The sequence below is a fragment of the Papaver somniferum genome, chromosome 5, assembly GCF_003573695.1.
Source record: "Papaver somniferum cultivar HN1 chromosome 5, ASM357369v1, whole genome shotgun sequence".
NCBI classification, from domain to species: Eukaryota; Viridiplantae; Streptophyta; class Magnoliopsida; order Ranunculales; family Papaveraceae; genus Papaver; species Papaver somniferum.
In genome coordinates, this window is record NC_039362.1 from 112,250,143 (window position 1) to 112,267,847 (window position 17,705).

The window sequence follows — 17,705 nt, forward strand, 5'->3', positions numbered from 1 at the left end:
GAAAAGGAAAGATAAAATTACTGCTCTTATCATATATGTAGATGATATGGTGGTGACAGGAAATGATCCAGAGGAGAGGAAATCTTTGCAAAGATACTTATCAAAGGAATTTCAAATGAAAGATCTTGGTTCGTTGAAATACTTCCTTGGGATTGAAGTTTCTCGATCTGGTGAAGAAATTTTCTTGTCACAAAGGAAATATGTTCTTGATCTGCTAAAAGAAGTGGGCATGTCAGCCAGTCCATACACCTTTATAAGAAAAGGTAAATTTGTGCATTGAACCTGATCAAGTTCCTGCTGATAAAAGGAGATATCAAAGACTTGTGGGGAGATTGATGTATCTATCTAACACAAGGCCAGATCTTGCTTATGCACTGAGTGTTGTTAGTCAATTCATGCACAATCCAGGTGAACAACACATGGATGCAGTTTTATGTATTTTGAGGTATTTGAAGTCTGCTCCTGGAAAAGGAATTTTATGCTCTAAAAATGAAGATTATAGAAAGGTAGTGGCATATACAAATTCTGACTATGCAGGAGAAATAGATGGCAGACGTTCTACTGCAGGCTACTTTACCTTTGTGGGAGGTAACTTAGTTACTTGGAGAAGTAAGAAACAAAATATTGTTACACGATCAAGTGCAGAAGCTGAATTCAGAGGTATGGCAGATGGCGTTTGTGAAACTTTGTGGCTGAAGTTTCTCCTTAAGGATTTGGGGGTTCCTCTCAAGGATCCTATTACTCTGTATTGTGATAACAAAGCTGCGCGTGATATTGCTCATAATCATGTTCAGCATGATCGTACTAAACATGTGGAGGTTGACAGGTTCTTCATCAAAGAGAAGTTGGACAACAACATTATTGAGCTGCCACCGGTTCGGTCTGAAGAACAACTTGCAGATATTCTCACACATGGAGTGTCAAGCAAGAAGTACTTGAGTTTTCTGGACAAGTTGGGCATGTGTGATATCTATGCACCAACTTGAGGGGGGATGTTAATATTATCCTCATTTAAGAATATATATTCTTTCATAGTATATAAGATCTTTGCTTTATCATAATATTGTGCTCTATATATTCAAAAGTTGTGTAACCAGAATTATTATTATCATCGTAATAAGAATTATTATCTTCTCGATCCTATATTTGTGAAGATTCACGACCTCATAATCGACTCACAGAATAAGCAGAAACGAAGAACAGATGAGAAAAAGAAGAAAGAAGAAGAAAGAGAAAGAATAAGAGAAAATGAATGTCTGATATCTCTTCCCGATTTGGTTAGATAAGACCAACCCAATTTACTAAAGGCACTCGACCAAAAGATAAGGGCTGCCTCAGACGGTCAAATGGCAAAAAGATTATTTTGCCCTTCACACATCTTGGATGATATCTTCTTCGTCTGATACCCTAATGACACGTTCGAGTAGTCCATTCTGCATAACTTTTCGAGACCTATTCAATGGTATCGGTTTCGTACCTAAATCGTTGTTAGATTAATTCCTATTAATTAATGTTCATGTTAAACTAATCGAGTTATTATCGGTTAAATCGTCACTTGACCGATCTAACAGCGTTGACGAGTTTGAGGGTCCTTACAGATTCACTAAAGTGTCTAATTAAGTTATGCACAAGGGTACCCGATCAAGAGCATCAAAGCTGCCAGCAGGACAAGGTAGTCGACATGCTACATGCAAGAATAACAAATTTAACGATTTTATGTTAACACGAAAAATTTACTTATTTCATTCAATTTCGTGCCAATGCACAAAATTTGTTTATTTTCCAAATTTTGTGACAACACACAAAATTTAATTATTTTCCCTAAATTGGAAGAAGCACGTCACCTTGTATATTTTCCCAATTGTGTGTCAACACAGAAACCTTGGTTAATTCACTCAATTACATGAGAACTCAAATTTATGTGAAGATATCACTGGCATGTGAAGTCATTAATTTGTCTAATTTTACTCAAAATTGATGCGAAGCACAATATCTACAATATCTTGATTCATATTGGTCGAAATCTAGTTTACTCAAGCAAGGAGTCACGGATATAAAATCCTAATTATGGATAAAAAAAACTAATAAAATTGGAATTACGTGTCACGGAAGGAATCTAGCCGCGCTACTTGGTCGGCCAATATGGAAGGCTTTACGCCTCCCGTGGTTGACCAATCGTGTCTCACGGTAACTACTTGCCTCCCCTCTTTCCAACCGACCAATCAAATCACTTGTAGCCTATCTTTTCAACTCCCAGTGACCGGAAGAGTTGCCTAAAATTATGCTTAGGTTAGTCAAGACTGCCCAAGTCAGTCGCAAAATGATCCCGACCACTCAACTTTGGCCGTAAAATCTAACTAGTCTAGCTCCTACCCTGATTGACCAATCAGGTCTCACGATGGCTACCTGTCATCCCTCTTTTCAATCGACCAATTAGGTCATCCATAGCTTACCTGCTTAGCTCCCAATGACTAGCCAAAGTAGTCCAGTCGAGCTGCCATAAAGCGTGCAGACTGCACATGCGATTGTCCATGTGAGTCGCATGCGCCAAATGTTTAAAAACGTTAAAGTTTAACATTTGCAACACTTACAAACGTTGCAAAAATTGTTACGAAGTTCAGTGCAAATCCTTCGTAACACCTAAATATTACAATTTGTGTTGCAAAGCGTTTAAGCTGACAATAACGCTTATAAAAGTCGCAAAATAGCATTGTGAAGCTTAAGATACAATGAAACAACATTTTTAAAAGTGGTGCGATAAATTGATCCAACCAATGACGCAAACCATTATCACCATGCCTCCTCCACGAACAGTGAAGGAACTCCAAAGCTTTATGGGTAAGATAAACTGTACATCCGAAGTTTAATTCCTGATTTGGCTCAGCTTGTTGCTTCATTTACTCCCTTGTTGAAGAAAGGAGCAAGATTTGTATGGAAGCTACACAACAAGATGGCTTTCAAAGAATCCAACAGATATTGTTGTTACTTGCTGTTATGAGGTCTCATGTGCAAGGAAGACCGTTGTTCCTATACATTTCTTCCAATGACGTTGTTGTTGGAGCTCTCCTTGCTCAAGAGAATGACGAGGGGATCGAATGCCCTATCAATTACTTCGCTCGTACGCTGAGAGATGTTGATCTTAGATACTCTAAAGCTGAAAGGGCATGTTTAGCATTAATCCACGCTATTTAGATATTCAGCAACTACCTACTATCAAACAGGGTGGTGTTGGCGTCTAAAACCGACCCCATCAAGTTCTTGCTTTCAAAACCGACCCTGATATGCAGTCCAGCTAAATGGCTACTCCAACTGCCAGAGTTCGACATAGCATGCACTCCTCCAAGGGAAATCAAGGGACAAGCGGTGGCAGACTTACTAGCGGCTTTCCCAGGCGATGACACTACTACGATGCATGAAGACATTCTTGGAGAATTTCGAGAGATTTTTTTTGTCAAAAAAGAAGTGTGGTTATTATACTTCGATGGATCTTCCACCCCCAACAACAGCACTGAAGGAGCTGGTTGGTTGTAGTATCTCCAACTGGCGAAGTCTTTTCACATTCATGTAAGCTAGACTTTTAGTGCACTAATAATTCATCGGAGTACGAAGCCTTCCTCATAGGGTTATTATTAGCCAAGCAAGCGGGAGCAACACGCCCGGAGGTGAGAGGCGACTCAAAGCTACCATTCAATCAGATGAATGGAGTATACTCTATCAAATAGGTAATCCTAGCTCCTTATAGAGCAGAAGCACATAAGTTATTAAATTACTTTGATGATGCAACTATAGTTCACATTGTCCGTAATAACAACAAGCATGTTGATTGCCTAGCTACTTTAGCCTCTAAATTGAAGATGATGCTTTAGAAGAAACCCTGGCAGTGAGAAGACGAACCATGACGTCAACATGGCTCTCGCAGACCGAAGATACCCAAACCAATGACTAGAGAGCGTCGATCATTGAAGAGATCAATAGCTCGCTTTCTCAAGGGAAAATCAGCCTCAAAAACCTAAATAAATTTTTCATGCTTCATGGAATGTCATACTTCATAAACCCATGATGGTTCCTTATCAAGATGCCTTGGAGATGAAGAAGCACATCAACAGCATGGACGCGTTCATGATGAGGTGTGTGGACAAACACTAGTGAAGACCCTCTATCAACGCCTTCAACATCTTAGATATTACTGGCCAACTATGGAAACTCAATCTTGAGCCTACAAGGATCATGTACCAACTATCAAATAGAACCACATCAATTATAAGTCTTAACCATCAATCATGATGGGGATTGGCGGAAACCATACATCAAATAGATTCATGATAATGTTCTGCCTTCAGAGAAGCGGGATGCAATCAAAGTAAAAAAAGAGTTAAAAGATTAAATTTTCATGAAGGCATTATATACCTCAAAAGCTTTGTAGGAGACTTACTACGATACCTGGCAGGCTCTGAAATTCCAATAATGTTGAAGATGAGCATCAAGGGAAGAAGAAGTTATTCCTTCAGGTGCATGAAAGATACTATTGGCCGACTATGAAAGACGACTCCGCAACATTTGTTTAAAAGTTCCACAAGTGCCAGGTTCATGGGAACCTCATCCATACACCGTGTGTTCCCCTTCATTCAGTAAGCAGTCTGTGGCCTTTCTACAGCTGGGGACTGGACATCATCGGGAAGATCAACCCATCATCATCAAAGCAACATGAATACGTTATAACTGCTACGGAGTACTTTACCAAATGGGTTGAAGTTATTCCTCTCAGAAGCACTACCAGAGCAACCATCGCATTCATTAAAGAGTATATCATCTGTCGGTTTGGTGTTTCTAAACATAGTATTACTGAAAATGGTACTCTCTTTACTAACAAAGATGTAAGTTATTTATTCGAGGGATATGGTATCAGGTAAGTCTTTTCTACTCCTTACTACCCTCAAGGGAACAAACAAGTTGAGGGCACTAACAAAACCATGATTCAGATTCTCATTCGAACATTGCATGATAACCCCATGATATGGCATGAGCAGCTACCCATGGCGTTGTGGGCATACCGCACTGCATCCAGAAGCTCCACTAGAACCTCTCCTTACTCACTTGCTTATGATGCTGACATTGTTCTGCCAGAAGAAATTAAAATCCCATCAGCTACTCCTTACTCACTTGCTAACAAACATGTAAGTCATTTACTCGAGGGATATGGCATCAGGCAAGTCTTTTTTACTCCTTACCGCCCTCGAGGAAACGGACAAGCTGAGAGCACCAAAAAAACCCTGATTCGGATTCTCTGTCGAACAGTGCATGATAACCCCAGGACATGGAATGAGCAACTACCCATTGCGTTGTGGGCATATTGCACTGCATCTAGGATCTCAACAGGAACCTCTCCTTACTCACTTGTTTATGGTGTTGACGTTGTTTTCCCAGCAGAAATCAAAATCCTATCATCCAGGATTGCGGCAACAAGTGAGGTTCAATGGAATGAATATGAAATATCAAATTCCAGGATAAAAGAGTTGGACACACTCGATTCCAGAAGGACTAAGGCAGAAGATCATGCAGAGCTACTGAAGAAGAGTCTCCAGGGCGTATGACAAGACTGTGAAGCCCCGAGTCTTCCAAGTAGGTGACTTGGTGTTGAAAAAGGATAAGCACATCCAGCAAGATATGTCAGCACCAAAGTTCTCCCCCAACTGGGACGGTCCATATATGGTTTCTAGAGCATTTACCAGTGGGTATTACAAAATAGTCGCAGTGTACGGAAGTACAATAGGGACGGTCATCAAAGGCAAGTGTCTCAAGACGTACTACGCTTAAAACGTCACCTCGCTTCTCATTCCTGACTAGCTTCAACTATCCTGACTAGCTTCAACTATCCATGCATTTCTGCTCACACTAAACCAATTAGATTTTCCTTTTATGTCGTGTAGATGTAAACTCCATTTTTCAGAAATTGAATGCAATCTATTTTTAAATTAATACTCAAAATATAATGAGGGAACAATCAAACACTCATTCCCACTCCTTACCTATTTATTCCAAAAAAAAAAAAACACATCAAAAAACGCCTAAAGAAAGTTTATAACTTAGAGTAGTCCATCTAACAACTTGGAGTCTTTTGAACACATCATCTCAGTCTCTCATGATACCTCTCAGTCCTAGCCTTCAAATATCGGATCGTATGTTCCACCCTCTCGGATTCCTAAGAAAGAGCCTTCCCCTCCTCCAAGTTGGTCGTTGAATCAGGAATAACATTGGCGATGACGCCTACCCGATCGACCTTAATGATGTTGTTGATGGTGGTTTTTAGCGTAGGGTTAAAACTGTAAACCTTGCATCTGATGTGACGCCACTCTGTAAGGAAACGAAGCCATGAGTGTCAACCTCTTCACTGACACATTTATTGAGCAACTCAATATTTTCTTATGAAATTTACCCAGAATGGTGCATGTAGCAACAATCCCAGACATTCTGTAAATTTCGACACCTTGCTTACATTCAATTAATATAAGTTTCTTTGAATGATTTATGTGCTATGTTCCCAGGCTGAACCCTTAATGTTGATATGGCATGACAATTTGTGTTCACTCGCAGCAGAGTAGCACGAATTTTCAAGTATCAAGGATAAGGTCTTTGCATAAGGTATTCAATCAGAAAGCATGCTGCTCTCTGGCAATGAACTTAAAAGAACTCTGTGTCAACACATAGAATTCAATCAATTATCCTGACTAATTTGCAAAAGTTAGGGTTTTTGCGCCTTGCGCAGTATATCAGACCTTGCTTGTCGAAATTAAGCCTAGGAAAACTAGGTAATTAATCCGTCATGGATTAGCAGGTGCAAAATCTTGCCCAGAATCAGAAAACAAGGAGCCGCAGGATAGGAGCAGCAGCAAAGGGAGGCGTGGCCATGCCTTTGGCCAACCGGCGCCATTGTCCACGCCCCATCCTAAACCGGCCCCATCTCCCTCGACCAATCAGGTTGCTCTGAAGCAGCCACACTCACACCAGAAATGTAGCCACTCCCATGCTTGGCCGGCCCCTCTCCTTCCTACCGACCAATCAGGTCACTTTAAAATGCGCCACGAGCACTAGAGGTGTGGCCGCGCCTTATGTTTGGTCGACCCCTTTTCTTGACCAATCAAGTCGCTCTAAACTCGCCACCATGCATTAAAGGCCAAATGCACCCTGTCGTGCCACCATACTAACTGGCAAGCCAAACACGCCCAGCCACAACAACATATTAATCTGTATGCTAACATGCCACTCTGCCGCAGTAACATGCCAATGTGCCACAAAAGACGCCACTACGTGCTAATCCACTTTTTGTTCGTGGTCAATGCCATAACGGACTCCAATTAGGATTTCATGATCGAAACAAGACTTTTGCTTCAGTAGCATTAGCCGAAACCCTAATTTTTGGTTATAGTCCGTAACATGCCACGAGCCACTTTAGCCTTGGTCATGCCGCCAAACCTTGACTTTGGCCACGATGCCAAATACTAGCCTTGGCCATGCCCCCAAGTCCTAACTTTGGCCACGGCACCAAATCCTAGCCTTGCCCATGCCGCCAAGCCCTAATTTTGGCTACGACACCAAATCCTAGCCTTGGCCATGCCGCCAAGCCCTAACTTTGGCCACAACGCCAAATCCTAGCCTTGGCCATGCCGCCAAGCCCTAACTTTGTCCCCGACGCTAAAGCTTAGCCTTGGCCATGCCGCCAAGCCCTAACTTTGGCCACGACGCCAAATCCTAGCCTTGGCCATGCCGCCAAGCCCTAACTTTGGCCACGGCGCCAAATCTCAGCCTTGGCCATGCCACCAAGCCCTAACTTTGGCCACGGTGCCAAATCCAACTTTGGCCACGACGCCAAATCCCAGCCTTGGTCATGCCGCCAAGCCCTAACTTTGGCCACGGCGCCAAATCCTAGCCTTGGCCATGCCGCCAAGCCCTAACTTTGGCCACGGCGCCAAATCCTATCCTTGGACATGCCGCCAAGCCCTAACTTTGGCCTTGGAACTAAATCTTAGCTTTGGCTATGCCACAACGCCACAGGCGCGGCTATGCCACCATGCCGTAGGCGCATGCCACTACGCCGCGGCTATGCCATTATGCCATTAGCAGGTGCAAACAGAATGTGGCCATAATCAACGGCCACCCTCTCTCCTGAATTACAATCTCAGCCATCCAAGTTCGCCACCGAACTGATAGACTTGTGGCAAGTTTTAGGCGACCGGCCGCTTAAATCTAGTGGCCATGGCTACGCCAGGCGCCACTTACATCACCGTGCCACTGGCATACACGAGCTATGCTAGGCATGCCGCAGTGCCACTAGCATACACCACAAGCGCCACTGTGCCATTACCAGGCGCCAACAGAAGGTAGCCATAATCAATGGCTACCCTTCCTCATGAGATGCAATCTCATCCATCCAAGTTCGCCACCGAACTGACGGACTTGTGGCAAGTTTTAGGCGAGCAGCCAAGGCGAATCTAATATCATCACATGCTATTTTCCTGCGATAAGACTCTTGATTTCGGCTTACCACACATAGCAAAGTGCTACATGTTTTCCACGAAAACACTCGAGACATCAAACATGTCACAAACTTGGGGATACTCATCAGGGTATTGGTCTGGCGGTTTACAGTGTGCGGCGTGCAATACTCCCGTTACAAGAAAGTGTCATGAAGAAGGGCGGTTAGTAATGGCAAGAAGTAATGGTGTAAACGTTTCCTTCATCATGAAAGCATAAATTCGAACGTTACACGTTACTCCATTCTTCCACCACTCAATCGTTTCCACTTCATACGAGATCAGGATACGTTTTATTACGACTTGTATAAATAGGTTTCCCCTATTTCCAACAGAAAACAAGTTTTTGGTCGGGCAACAACACAGTATTCAGAAATCACCTGATAGCTTTCCATTCTGCTGGCCAGTTCTACTTTCTGATACAAGTCTTAAACAACCACACCTTTAGAATCAACGATTCTGGTCTCAACACTTTCTTCGCTTCACTCCCTAAGACCAACCCTTCTCCTTCACTTTGTGACCGAAGCCAGACTGGAACGGCCATTTCTTGGTTTAGGCCAGGATTGTACAGATTGATCTCTCGAAAATTATCAAAATCAGCTGAAATAGTTTTCACCCACAAACAATTGGCGACCACAGTGGGAGATTAATCTCTCGGTTGCAATATCAATTTTCAATTTCATTTTTTCAATCCCGATTTCAAGATGGTAGAGCTCAGGTCCGGGTCAGCAACAAACCCTAATGCCGCCGCCGCTGAGAACATCCTTGGTATCAACGTTCCTTCCAGTGACATCAATGTACCACCTGTCAGTATGATCAACACCAGCGGCGCAGGAAACATTCCCTCAGACGTTACACCTCCGATCACCAGAGCCAGAGCCGCTGCCGCCACCCCCAATATTTCTTCAAGTATGACACCCCCAGTTGTCACCAGAGCCGCCGCCACTCCACCACCGGGACGAGAGACTGGAGGATCCATAGGAAGACAATCTCCCCTTACCACTGTTGATTTGATGGAAAGATAAAAGGTTCTCGTAAGGCTCAGACAGACATGGCTACAACTCATAAAGACATACCTATTTTATTCAAGGCACTAACGAGCGGCTACCACAAGAGTCACGCCAACCCTAGATGGAGCTGACAAGGAATACTTTTAATATCCGGCGCAAGCGCTTCAGCAGGACGCGCCTTTATAGATGAAGAGGCTCGCGTTGCTCCTGAACGCCCAGTAGAAAGGAATCAGCAATCCAATTTCATCAAACATGAAGACCAGGTTCGACTTCTCCAAAATCGAGGCAAAGAAAATCAGTAAACCTCCTGAGTTCACAGAGACCCTCTTCCCATCAGGAGCTGCATAATTTCTGGGGACTCCGTCCACAAAATCGTGCAGTCTATGATGAAACATTTGTGTGAGATTCTGTATTTCTCCAAGGCGCAGCGTCAAGACATATTTGCAGCCCTCAACCGCATTGTGTCAGGAAAGCAGCTGTTTCCAGCCAGGGAAGTCGTTCCCAAACCCCAACCCCTCCTGGAAATCACGATTGATAGATGGAACTGGGGATTCCTAACCACTGTTCACTTAAAGGATGTCGAGTTTGACGGCACAACATGGCCGCCGGTTTCAATATTGTAACCGTCAAGACTCTGAGAGTTGCAAGGGAAAATCAAACAGAAGAAGCGTATTCTTTTCCTGAGGAGAAAAACACGACTTTCTGACCAGCACTATTTGTGCGCCGTCTTCCCATATGCCATATCGTATCAACTCATTTTTCGAAGTCAAGGGTTAATGGCACCCTCACTGGATTTCTCTCCAGGAGCCGCTTCGACGTTTCTCTCCAGGATCCGCTTCAACATTCTCTCTAGAAGTCGCTCCGCTTCAATGTTCTTTCTAGAAGTCGCTCCGCTTCAACGTTCGCTCCAGCAGCCGCTCCGCTTCAGCGTTCTCTCCATAAGCTGCTCCAGGATTCGAAGCCAAGGCTTCAACATTCTCTCCCAGATCCGAAGCCGAAGCTTTAGCGTTATGCTCCATAGGCTTCAACGTCCTCTCGAGGAGCCGAAGCCGCTTCAAAGCCTCCTTCCTGCCAAAGATCGTGTCGTAGCCGCCACTTCTTCCTGCCAAGGATTGTGCCGTAGCCACCACACTCCTCCCTGTCAAGGATCGTGATCACAGCCAGCCAAGGATCGCAGTTGCGGCCGCTTTTTGATCCATCTCGCCAAACCTCGTGGTTGTGGAAAGTTTACTCGCTTACGCATCCAGCCGATCCCTTTGCTTCCATGGACGCCCATGCAATTCCAGCCAACCTATTTTGGTTCCCACGACGATGTAGTCTCTTCTGATCACATATGCTGCCAAGAACTGTTGTTGCTCGTTTGTCGATACCATCCAGAGCTTTACCATAGCAACAACCACTACAAAGTTTCACGTGAAAGAAGTAATAGAGTTACCAGTACGGATGCAAGATGATGTCTTTATCGTGGTCAACTCACCGACCATACAAGATAGAGACATGTAAACCACACTTGGGGACTGAGGCTCTACACGGGATCCCTTCACTGTCAAAGCTCAGAAGACACGGTCAACCAAAAAGTCATAGCCCCGACAAGGTCATCCACCCTTCAAAGGTGTAGTGTAAGAATATCATCACCTCTCTGTTTAGAAGGCGCCTGCAACACTTTACGAGGTCGCGGCGGATCCCAAGCCTACTCAGAGAAAACAACTTCAGTAACCAAAGAGAAGTGCGACTGGGGACTGCTCATCACGGTCCATCCCCGACAACAATCAAGCATTCATGAGATAACTTCAGAGACGCGGCTGAAACATTTTTCTTGAAGAGACAGAGGGAGCCACGATTAACGACATGACTCTCTCACTTTTACCTCTTTGTTATCCAGAATGTTTCGTCCATGTGATATTCCAAGCATCCCAGCATCACATCCAGGAGAATATGATAAGATTGTATCAAATCCCATAGGCGTGGATTCAAGGCGATGCAATTAAAGTAGGCTACACCTGGGGACTGAAGCCTCTTTCATGTTTAGAAGCTTAAACGCAGTCACCACCTTACCAGTGAATGCAGCAGAAGCACATCTTCCACGAGAAAATAGGCTCAGGATAATTACACATAGGGACTACCAGAATGGGATGCCTTCACTGCCCTAAACCAGGTTATTCCCGATTTCAACATCATCATTGTCGAAGTTTTACAAGCCGCAAGAATTTCTCAACATGAAGCCGTACATGTGCATCAAAGACTCCAAAAACACGCCACAGAGATACATTCACATATCCGGCCACGCCATCGGATCTAACAGAAGTATAAATGGGGACTCCTCACCGCATCCTATTTCATACAATAGTCCAAGATTCATAAGATGGTTCAAAGGATGTCGTTTGGAACGAAGTCCTTGAAGACTTTATAGCAGCACATCGGCAACAGAACGTCTCTCGACTCATTTATTTCACCCAATGGCTCCGGAAGATTTCGACCATACAAGCATCCACAACATATCATTATCGCAATCAGAAAGTCTAGGTACCAAATAACCTAAAGTCAAGGATGAACCAACAACGGAACCACAATCTCCAAGATTAGCCCTGACATTATTTCATGCATCCTTCCCAAGAGTGCAATGGAGTTTGGTAAATTTTGAAATCCACTGGAGAGGTCAAATACTCATTCTTCTGGAGTCAGAACCTTATTACACATTCTGGAGAATATCGATGGTACTGTTGGGTGTATACATGTGAGAGCACCTACTTTGAGTTCTCCTGGCTCGCCTTGCTGCTGATTATAACTATTGGAGATTGCTTCGTTGCCATTAATGCTCGCTCTACCACCGCTAACAAATGACGAAGAGGAGCCAGATACTGTAGATGAAAGCACGGAGCCGAACGATCAACAAAAACAGAAGAGGGTCGATACCTCTTTTCATACAAACGCAGTTTCTAGAGTTTGAACAGAATAAGGATTCCTTATTGCTCCATGAACGGTAATAGATGACTGGGCGCACCACACTCATGCTCCATAGCCGAATAAGTAGTGTGCCAATACCTCCGCTCCATGACCAAACCAGCAGCGCGCCACAACGAGTAACACCAGTCACTCAACCTGCAACACTCCATGGCTCAAGCACTCCGTGGTCAAGCCAACTCTCCATGGCTCCAGCACTCCGTGGTCAAGCCAACTCTCCATGGATCCAGAACTCTGTGGTTAAGTTAGCGCCAACGCTCCAACATTCCGTGATCCAGCCAGCAAGTCTTCCAAGTGCCATTTTCACCATTCCGCGGACTGAAGCCAGTTCCCACCATTCCGCGGACTGAAGCCAGTTTCCACCATTCCGCGGACTGAAGCCAGTTTCCACCATTCCACGGACTGAAGCCAAGCGTCATATCCGCATGTTCTGTGACCTAACCAGCCAGCGCCCGTTCCGCGGGCCAAGTTGCAGCGCCATCTTCTCCGCTCCACAGCCAGCCAAAGCAGCGCCATCCACCCTTCCAGCGCCATTGACCTAGCCAGCCAAAGAGGCACCATCTTAGCCGTTCAAAGCAACACCATGTTCACCAGCCAAAGCAGCGCCATATCCGCACTTCCGTAACCTAACTAGCCGGCGCCATTCACCTTTTCACGGACCAAGTTGCAATGCCACCTCTGTCGATCAGTAGCCAAAGTTGCAGTGCTGATGCCAACACCCTATGGCCAAGCCGAATTTATGCAAATCCACCAATGCAAGGGTCACAGATTCTTCAGGCCTCCTGACAAAGGTTAGCCAAATCTTCCTGACAATCTCTTCATGACTTACCGTTTCGATTTTATCCTTGTCTGTCACCATCTCATGCTTACCCGCAACAATGCCACTGTTCCGAGCTAAGCAGGGGACTTAATGTTGATGGTGGTTTTTAGCTTAGGGTTAAAACTGTAAAACCTTGCATCTGATATGATGTCACTCTGTAAGGAAACAAAGCCATGAATGTCAACCTCTTCACTGACACATTTATTGAGCAACTCAATATTTTCTTATGAAATTTACCCAGAATGGTGCATGTAGCAACAATCCCAGGCATTCTGTAAATTTCGGCACCTTGCCTACATTCAATTAATATAAGTTTCTTTGAATGCTTTTTGTGCTATGTTCCCCGGCTGAACCCTTAATGTTGATATGGCATGACAATTTGTGTTCACTCGCAGCAGAGTAGCACAAATTTCCAAGTATCAAGGATAAGGTCTTTGCATAAGGTATTCAATCAGAAAGCATGTTGCTCTCTGGCAATGAACTTAAAAGAACTCTGTGTCAACACATAGAATTCAATCAATTATCCTGACTAATTTGCAAAAGTTAGGGTTTTTGCGCCTTGCGTAGTATATCAGACCTTGCTTGTCGAAATTAAGCCTAGGCAAACTAGGTAATTAATCCGCCATGGATTAGCAGGTGGAAAATCTTGCCCATAATCAGAAAACAACGAGCCACAGGATATGAGCAACAACAAAGGGAGGCGTGGCAATGCCTTAGGCCAACCGGCGCCATTGGCCACGCCCCATCCTAAACCGACCCCATCTCCCTCGACCAATCAGGTTGCTCTAAAGCCGCCACACTCACACCAGAAGTGTAGCCACGCCCATGCTTAGCCGGCCCCTCTCCTTCCTACCGACCAATCAGGTCACTTTAAAATGTGCCACGAGCAGTAGAGGTGTGGCCGCGCCTTATGTTTGGCCGACCCCTTTTCTTGACCAATCAAGTCGCTCTAAACTCGCCACCATACATTAAAGGCCAAACGCACCCTGCCGCGCCACCATACTAACTGGCAAGCCAAACGCGCCCTGCCACAACAACATATTAATCAGCATGCCAACATGCCACTCTACCGCACTAACATGCCAATGTGCCACAAAAGACGTCACTACGTGCTAATCCACTTTTTGTTCGTGGCCAATGCTGTAACGGAATCCAATTAAGATCTCATGATCGAAACAAGACTTTTGCTTCAGTAGCATTAGCCGAAACCCTAATTTTTGTTCATAGTCCATAACATGCCACGAGCCACTTTAGCCTTGGCCATGCCGCCAAGCCTTAACTTTGGGCATGGCGCCAAATACTAGCCTTGGCCATGCCGCCAAGCCCTAACTTTGGCCACGACGCCAAATCCTAGCCTTGGCCATGCCGCCAAGACCTAACTTTGGCCACGGTGCCAAATCTTAGCCTTGGCCATGCCGCCAAGCCCTAATTTTGGCCACGACGCCAAATCCTAGCCTTGGCCATGCCACCAAGCCCTAACTTTGGCCACGGCGCCAAATACTAGCCTTGGCCATGTCGCCAAGCCCCAACTTTGGCCACGATGCCAAATCCTAGCCTTGGTCATGCCGCCAAGCCCTAACTTTGGCCACAACGCCAAATCTCAGCCTTGGCCATGCCGCCAAGCCCCAACTTTGGCCACGGCGCCAAATCCTAGCCTTGGCCATGCCGCCAATCCCTAACTTTGGCAAAAACGCCAAATCCTAGCCTTGGCCATGCCGCCAAGCCCTAACTTTGTCCACGATGCCAAATCCTAGCCTTGGTCATGCCGCCAAGCCCTAACTTTGGCCACAACGCCAAATCTCAGCCTTGGCCATGCCGCCAAGCCCCAACTTTGGCCACGGCGCCAAATCCTAGCCTTGGCCATGCCGCCAATCCCTAACTTTGGCAAAAACGCCAAATCCTAGCCTTGGCCATGCCGCCAAGCCCTAACTTTGTCCACGACGCAAAATCCTAGCCTTGGCCATGCCGGCCAAGCCCTAACTTTGGCCATGCCGCTAAATCCTAGCCTTGGACATGCCGCAAAGCCCTAACTTTGGCAACGCCACAGGCGCGGTTATGCCACCATGTCGTAGGCGCATGCCACTACGCCGCGGCTATGCCATTATGATATTAGCAGGTGCCAACAAAATGTGGCCATAATCAACGGCCACCCTCTCTTCTGAATTACAATCTCAACCATCCAAGTTCGCCACCGAACTGACACACTTGTGACAAGTTTTAGGCGACCAGCCGCTTAAATCTAGTGGTCATGGCTACGCCAGGCGCCACTTACACCACCGTGCCACTGGCATGCACGAGCTATGCCAGGCATGCCGCAGTGCCACTGGCATACACCACAAGCTCCACTGTGCCATTACCAGGCGCCAACAGAAGGTAGCCATAATTAACGACTACCCTTCCTCATGAGATGCAATCTCAGCCATCCAAGTTCGCCACCGAACTGACGGACTTGTGGCAAGTTTTAGGCGACCAGCCAAGGCGAATCTAATAGCATCACATGTTATTTTTCTGCGGAAAGACTCTTGATTTTGGCTTGCCACACATAGCAAAGTGCCACATGTTTTCCACAAAAACACTCGAGACATCAAACATGTCACAAACTAGGGGATATTCATCAGGGTATTGGTCTGGCGGTTTACAACGTGCGGCGTGCAATACGCCCGTTACAAGAAAGTGTCATGAAGAAGGGCGGTTAGTAATGGTGTAAACGTTTCCTTCATCATGGAAGCATAAATTCTAATGTTACACGTTACTCCACTCTTCCACCACTCAATCGTTTCCACTTCCTACGAGATCAGGGTACGTTTGATTACGACTTATATAAATAGGTTTCACCTATTTCCACTAGACAACAAGTTTTTGGTCGGCAACAACATAGTATCTTGAAATCACCTGATACCTTTCCATTCTGCTAGCCAGTTCTACTTTCTGATACAAGTCGTAAACAACCGCACCTTCAGAATCAACGATTCTGGTCTCAAAACTTTCTTCGCTTCCCTCCCTAAGACCAACCCTTCTCCTTCACTTTGTGACCGAAGCAAGCCTAGAACGACCATTTCTTGGTTTAGTCCAAGATTGTACAGATTGATATCTCGAATCAAAAGTACTCCCGTGCAGTGCATTGTTTAGGGTTTAGATTCGTTTCTCATCCACACGCTCAAAATCACCAAAATCAACAGAAATAGTTTTCGCCCACAAACAGATGTCAAACCACTGCCAAAGCCAGTTCACATTGAACTTCATCACACATGTGGACTTCATTTTCTCCCATCTCTCCATATTTATGTTAGTAACGTCGCAGATGGTCGTTTTCCCATTTCTTCGATCAAAGGGAGAAGACAGTTCAATGTAGTGACCAAGGCGGATAAGCAGTGCTACACCAAATCCCGTGCTAGAAATTCACCAACAATTGGATAGCCAGAAAACAAATACTTCATGAGGACTTCGAAGGGAAAACTTATATTAGGGTACTGGCGGACCGAAATTCCCAGGTGAGCTTCTTCCAGAGCCGTTATGGGGTGTTCAGGTCAGAAGGAGGCGGACTTATAAGATCCTCATCATCAACCACCATCACACATCTCCCTCTTAAAGGGTTCATATGGTTCCTCTAAAAAAAAAAAGGAAGAAACATTTCAGGGTTATGTTACAAGCATAATATACACATAGATGAATATACTAGATGAGTAGCCGAAGAAGGTTCAGATAAGATTACATGTAAAATATTCTTGACTCTGACAGTCCTATCTGGGTATATACCATGGGATTCCAACTTTCATCCAACCAATGTTAGTGATGAACAAGAAAGCCTAGTATTTCAAATAAGGGATGATCATATGAACCACTCATCAGACATGGTGAAAGAATACCTATCCAAAAGAAGGATTTCTACTATTAAAGGCGCAAGCTCAAAAGAATGAGGTAAAAAATATTTGAACACACACACACACACATATATATATACTAGGGAATGACCCGTGCCATTATTTCACAAGACTGTTGGCTTGGTTGTTTGTCATTATAGAGTACTGGGAAAAGAAGATGCTATACACAAAAACAATAAGGATCGTATGATCCATAAGCTCTGATCACACACCCAACTTGATAAACTTCAATTACATTTTATTTATTAAAGAAATGGTATCCAAGAAACATGTTGTTTCAATTGCTTCCGGTTGAGGTGAATAATTATGCAAGTTGATTTATTTGGTTTGTATGAATTGTTTATGGCTTAATGAAAGAAAAAGTTTACGGGATGAATTGTTTAGTCCAATTCGATTCTGGATAAGAGAAACTAAGTTAATTTTGACCTTAGTTAGACTTATCAGAGTAGAGGTTTCGGTTATTCAAGTCTAATCGAATGCCTTAATAAGAAATACTAGTTAACTA

The 17,705-nt window shown here is 44.6% G+C and overlaps 1 protein-coding gene across 1 annotated transcript; it reads left to right on the plus strand.

The window, feature by feature from the left end:
• Nucleotides 1–4,970: 4,970 nt before the first annotated feature.
• On the plus strand, nucleotides 4,971–5,591 carry LOC113279463. The gene has a single exon (XM_026528159.1). It carries the CDS (start codon nucleotides 4,971–4,973, stop codon nucleotides 5,589–5,591), a length of 621 nt encoding a protein of 206 aa, XP_026383944.1.
• Nucleotides 5,592–17,705: the final 12,114 nt, after the last annotated feature.

What these genes read in the sequence shown, in the direction of transcription:
- LOC113279463 (XM_026528159.1), top strand. Translation starts at nt 4,971, where the DNA reads ATGATTCAGATTCTCATTCGAACATTGCATGATAACCCCATGATATGG.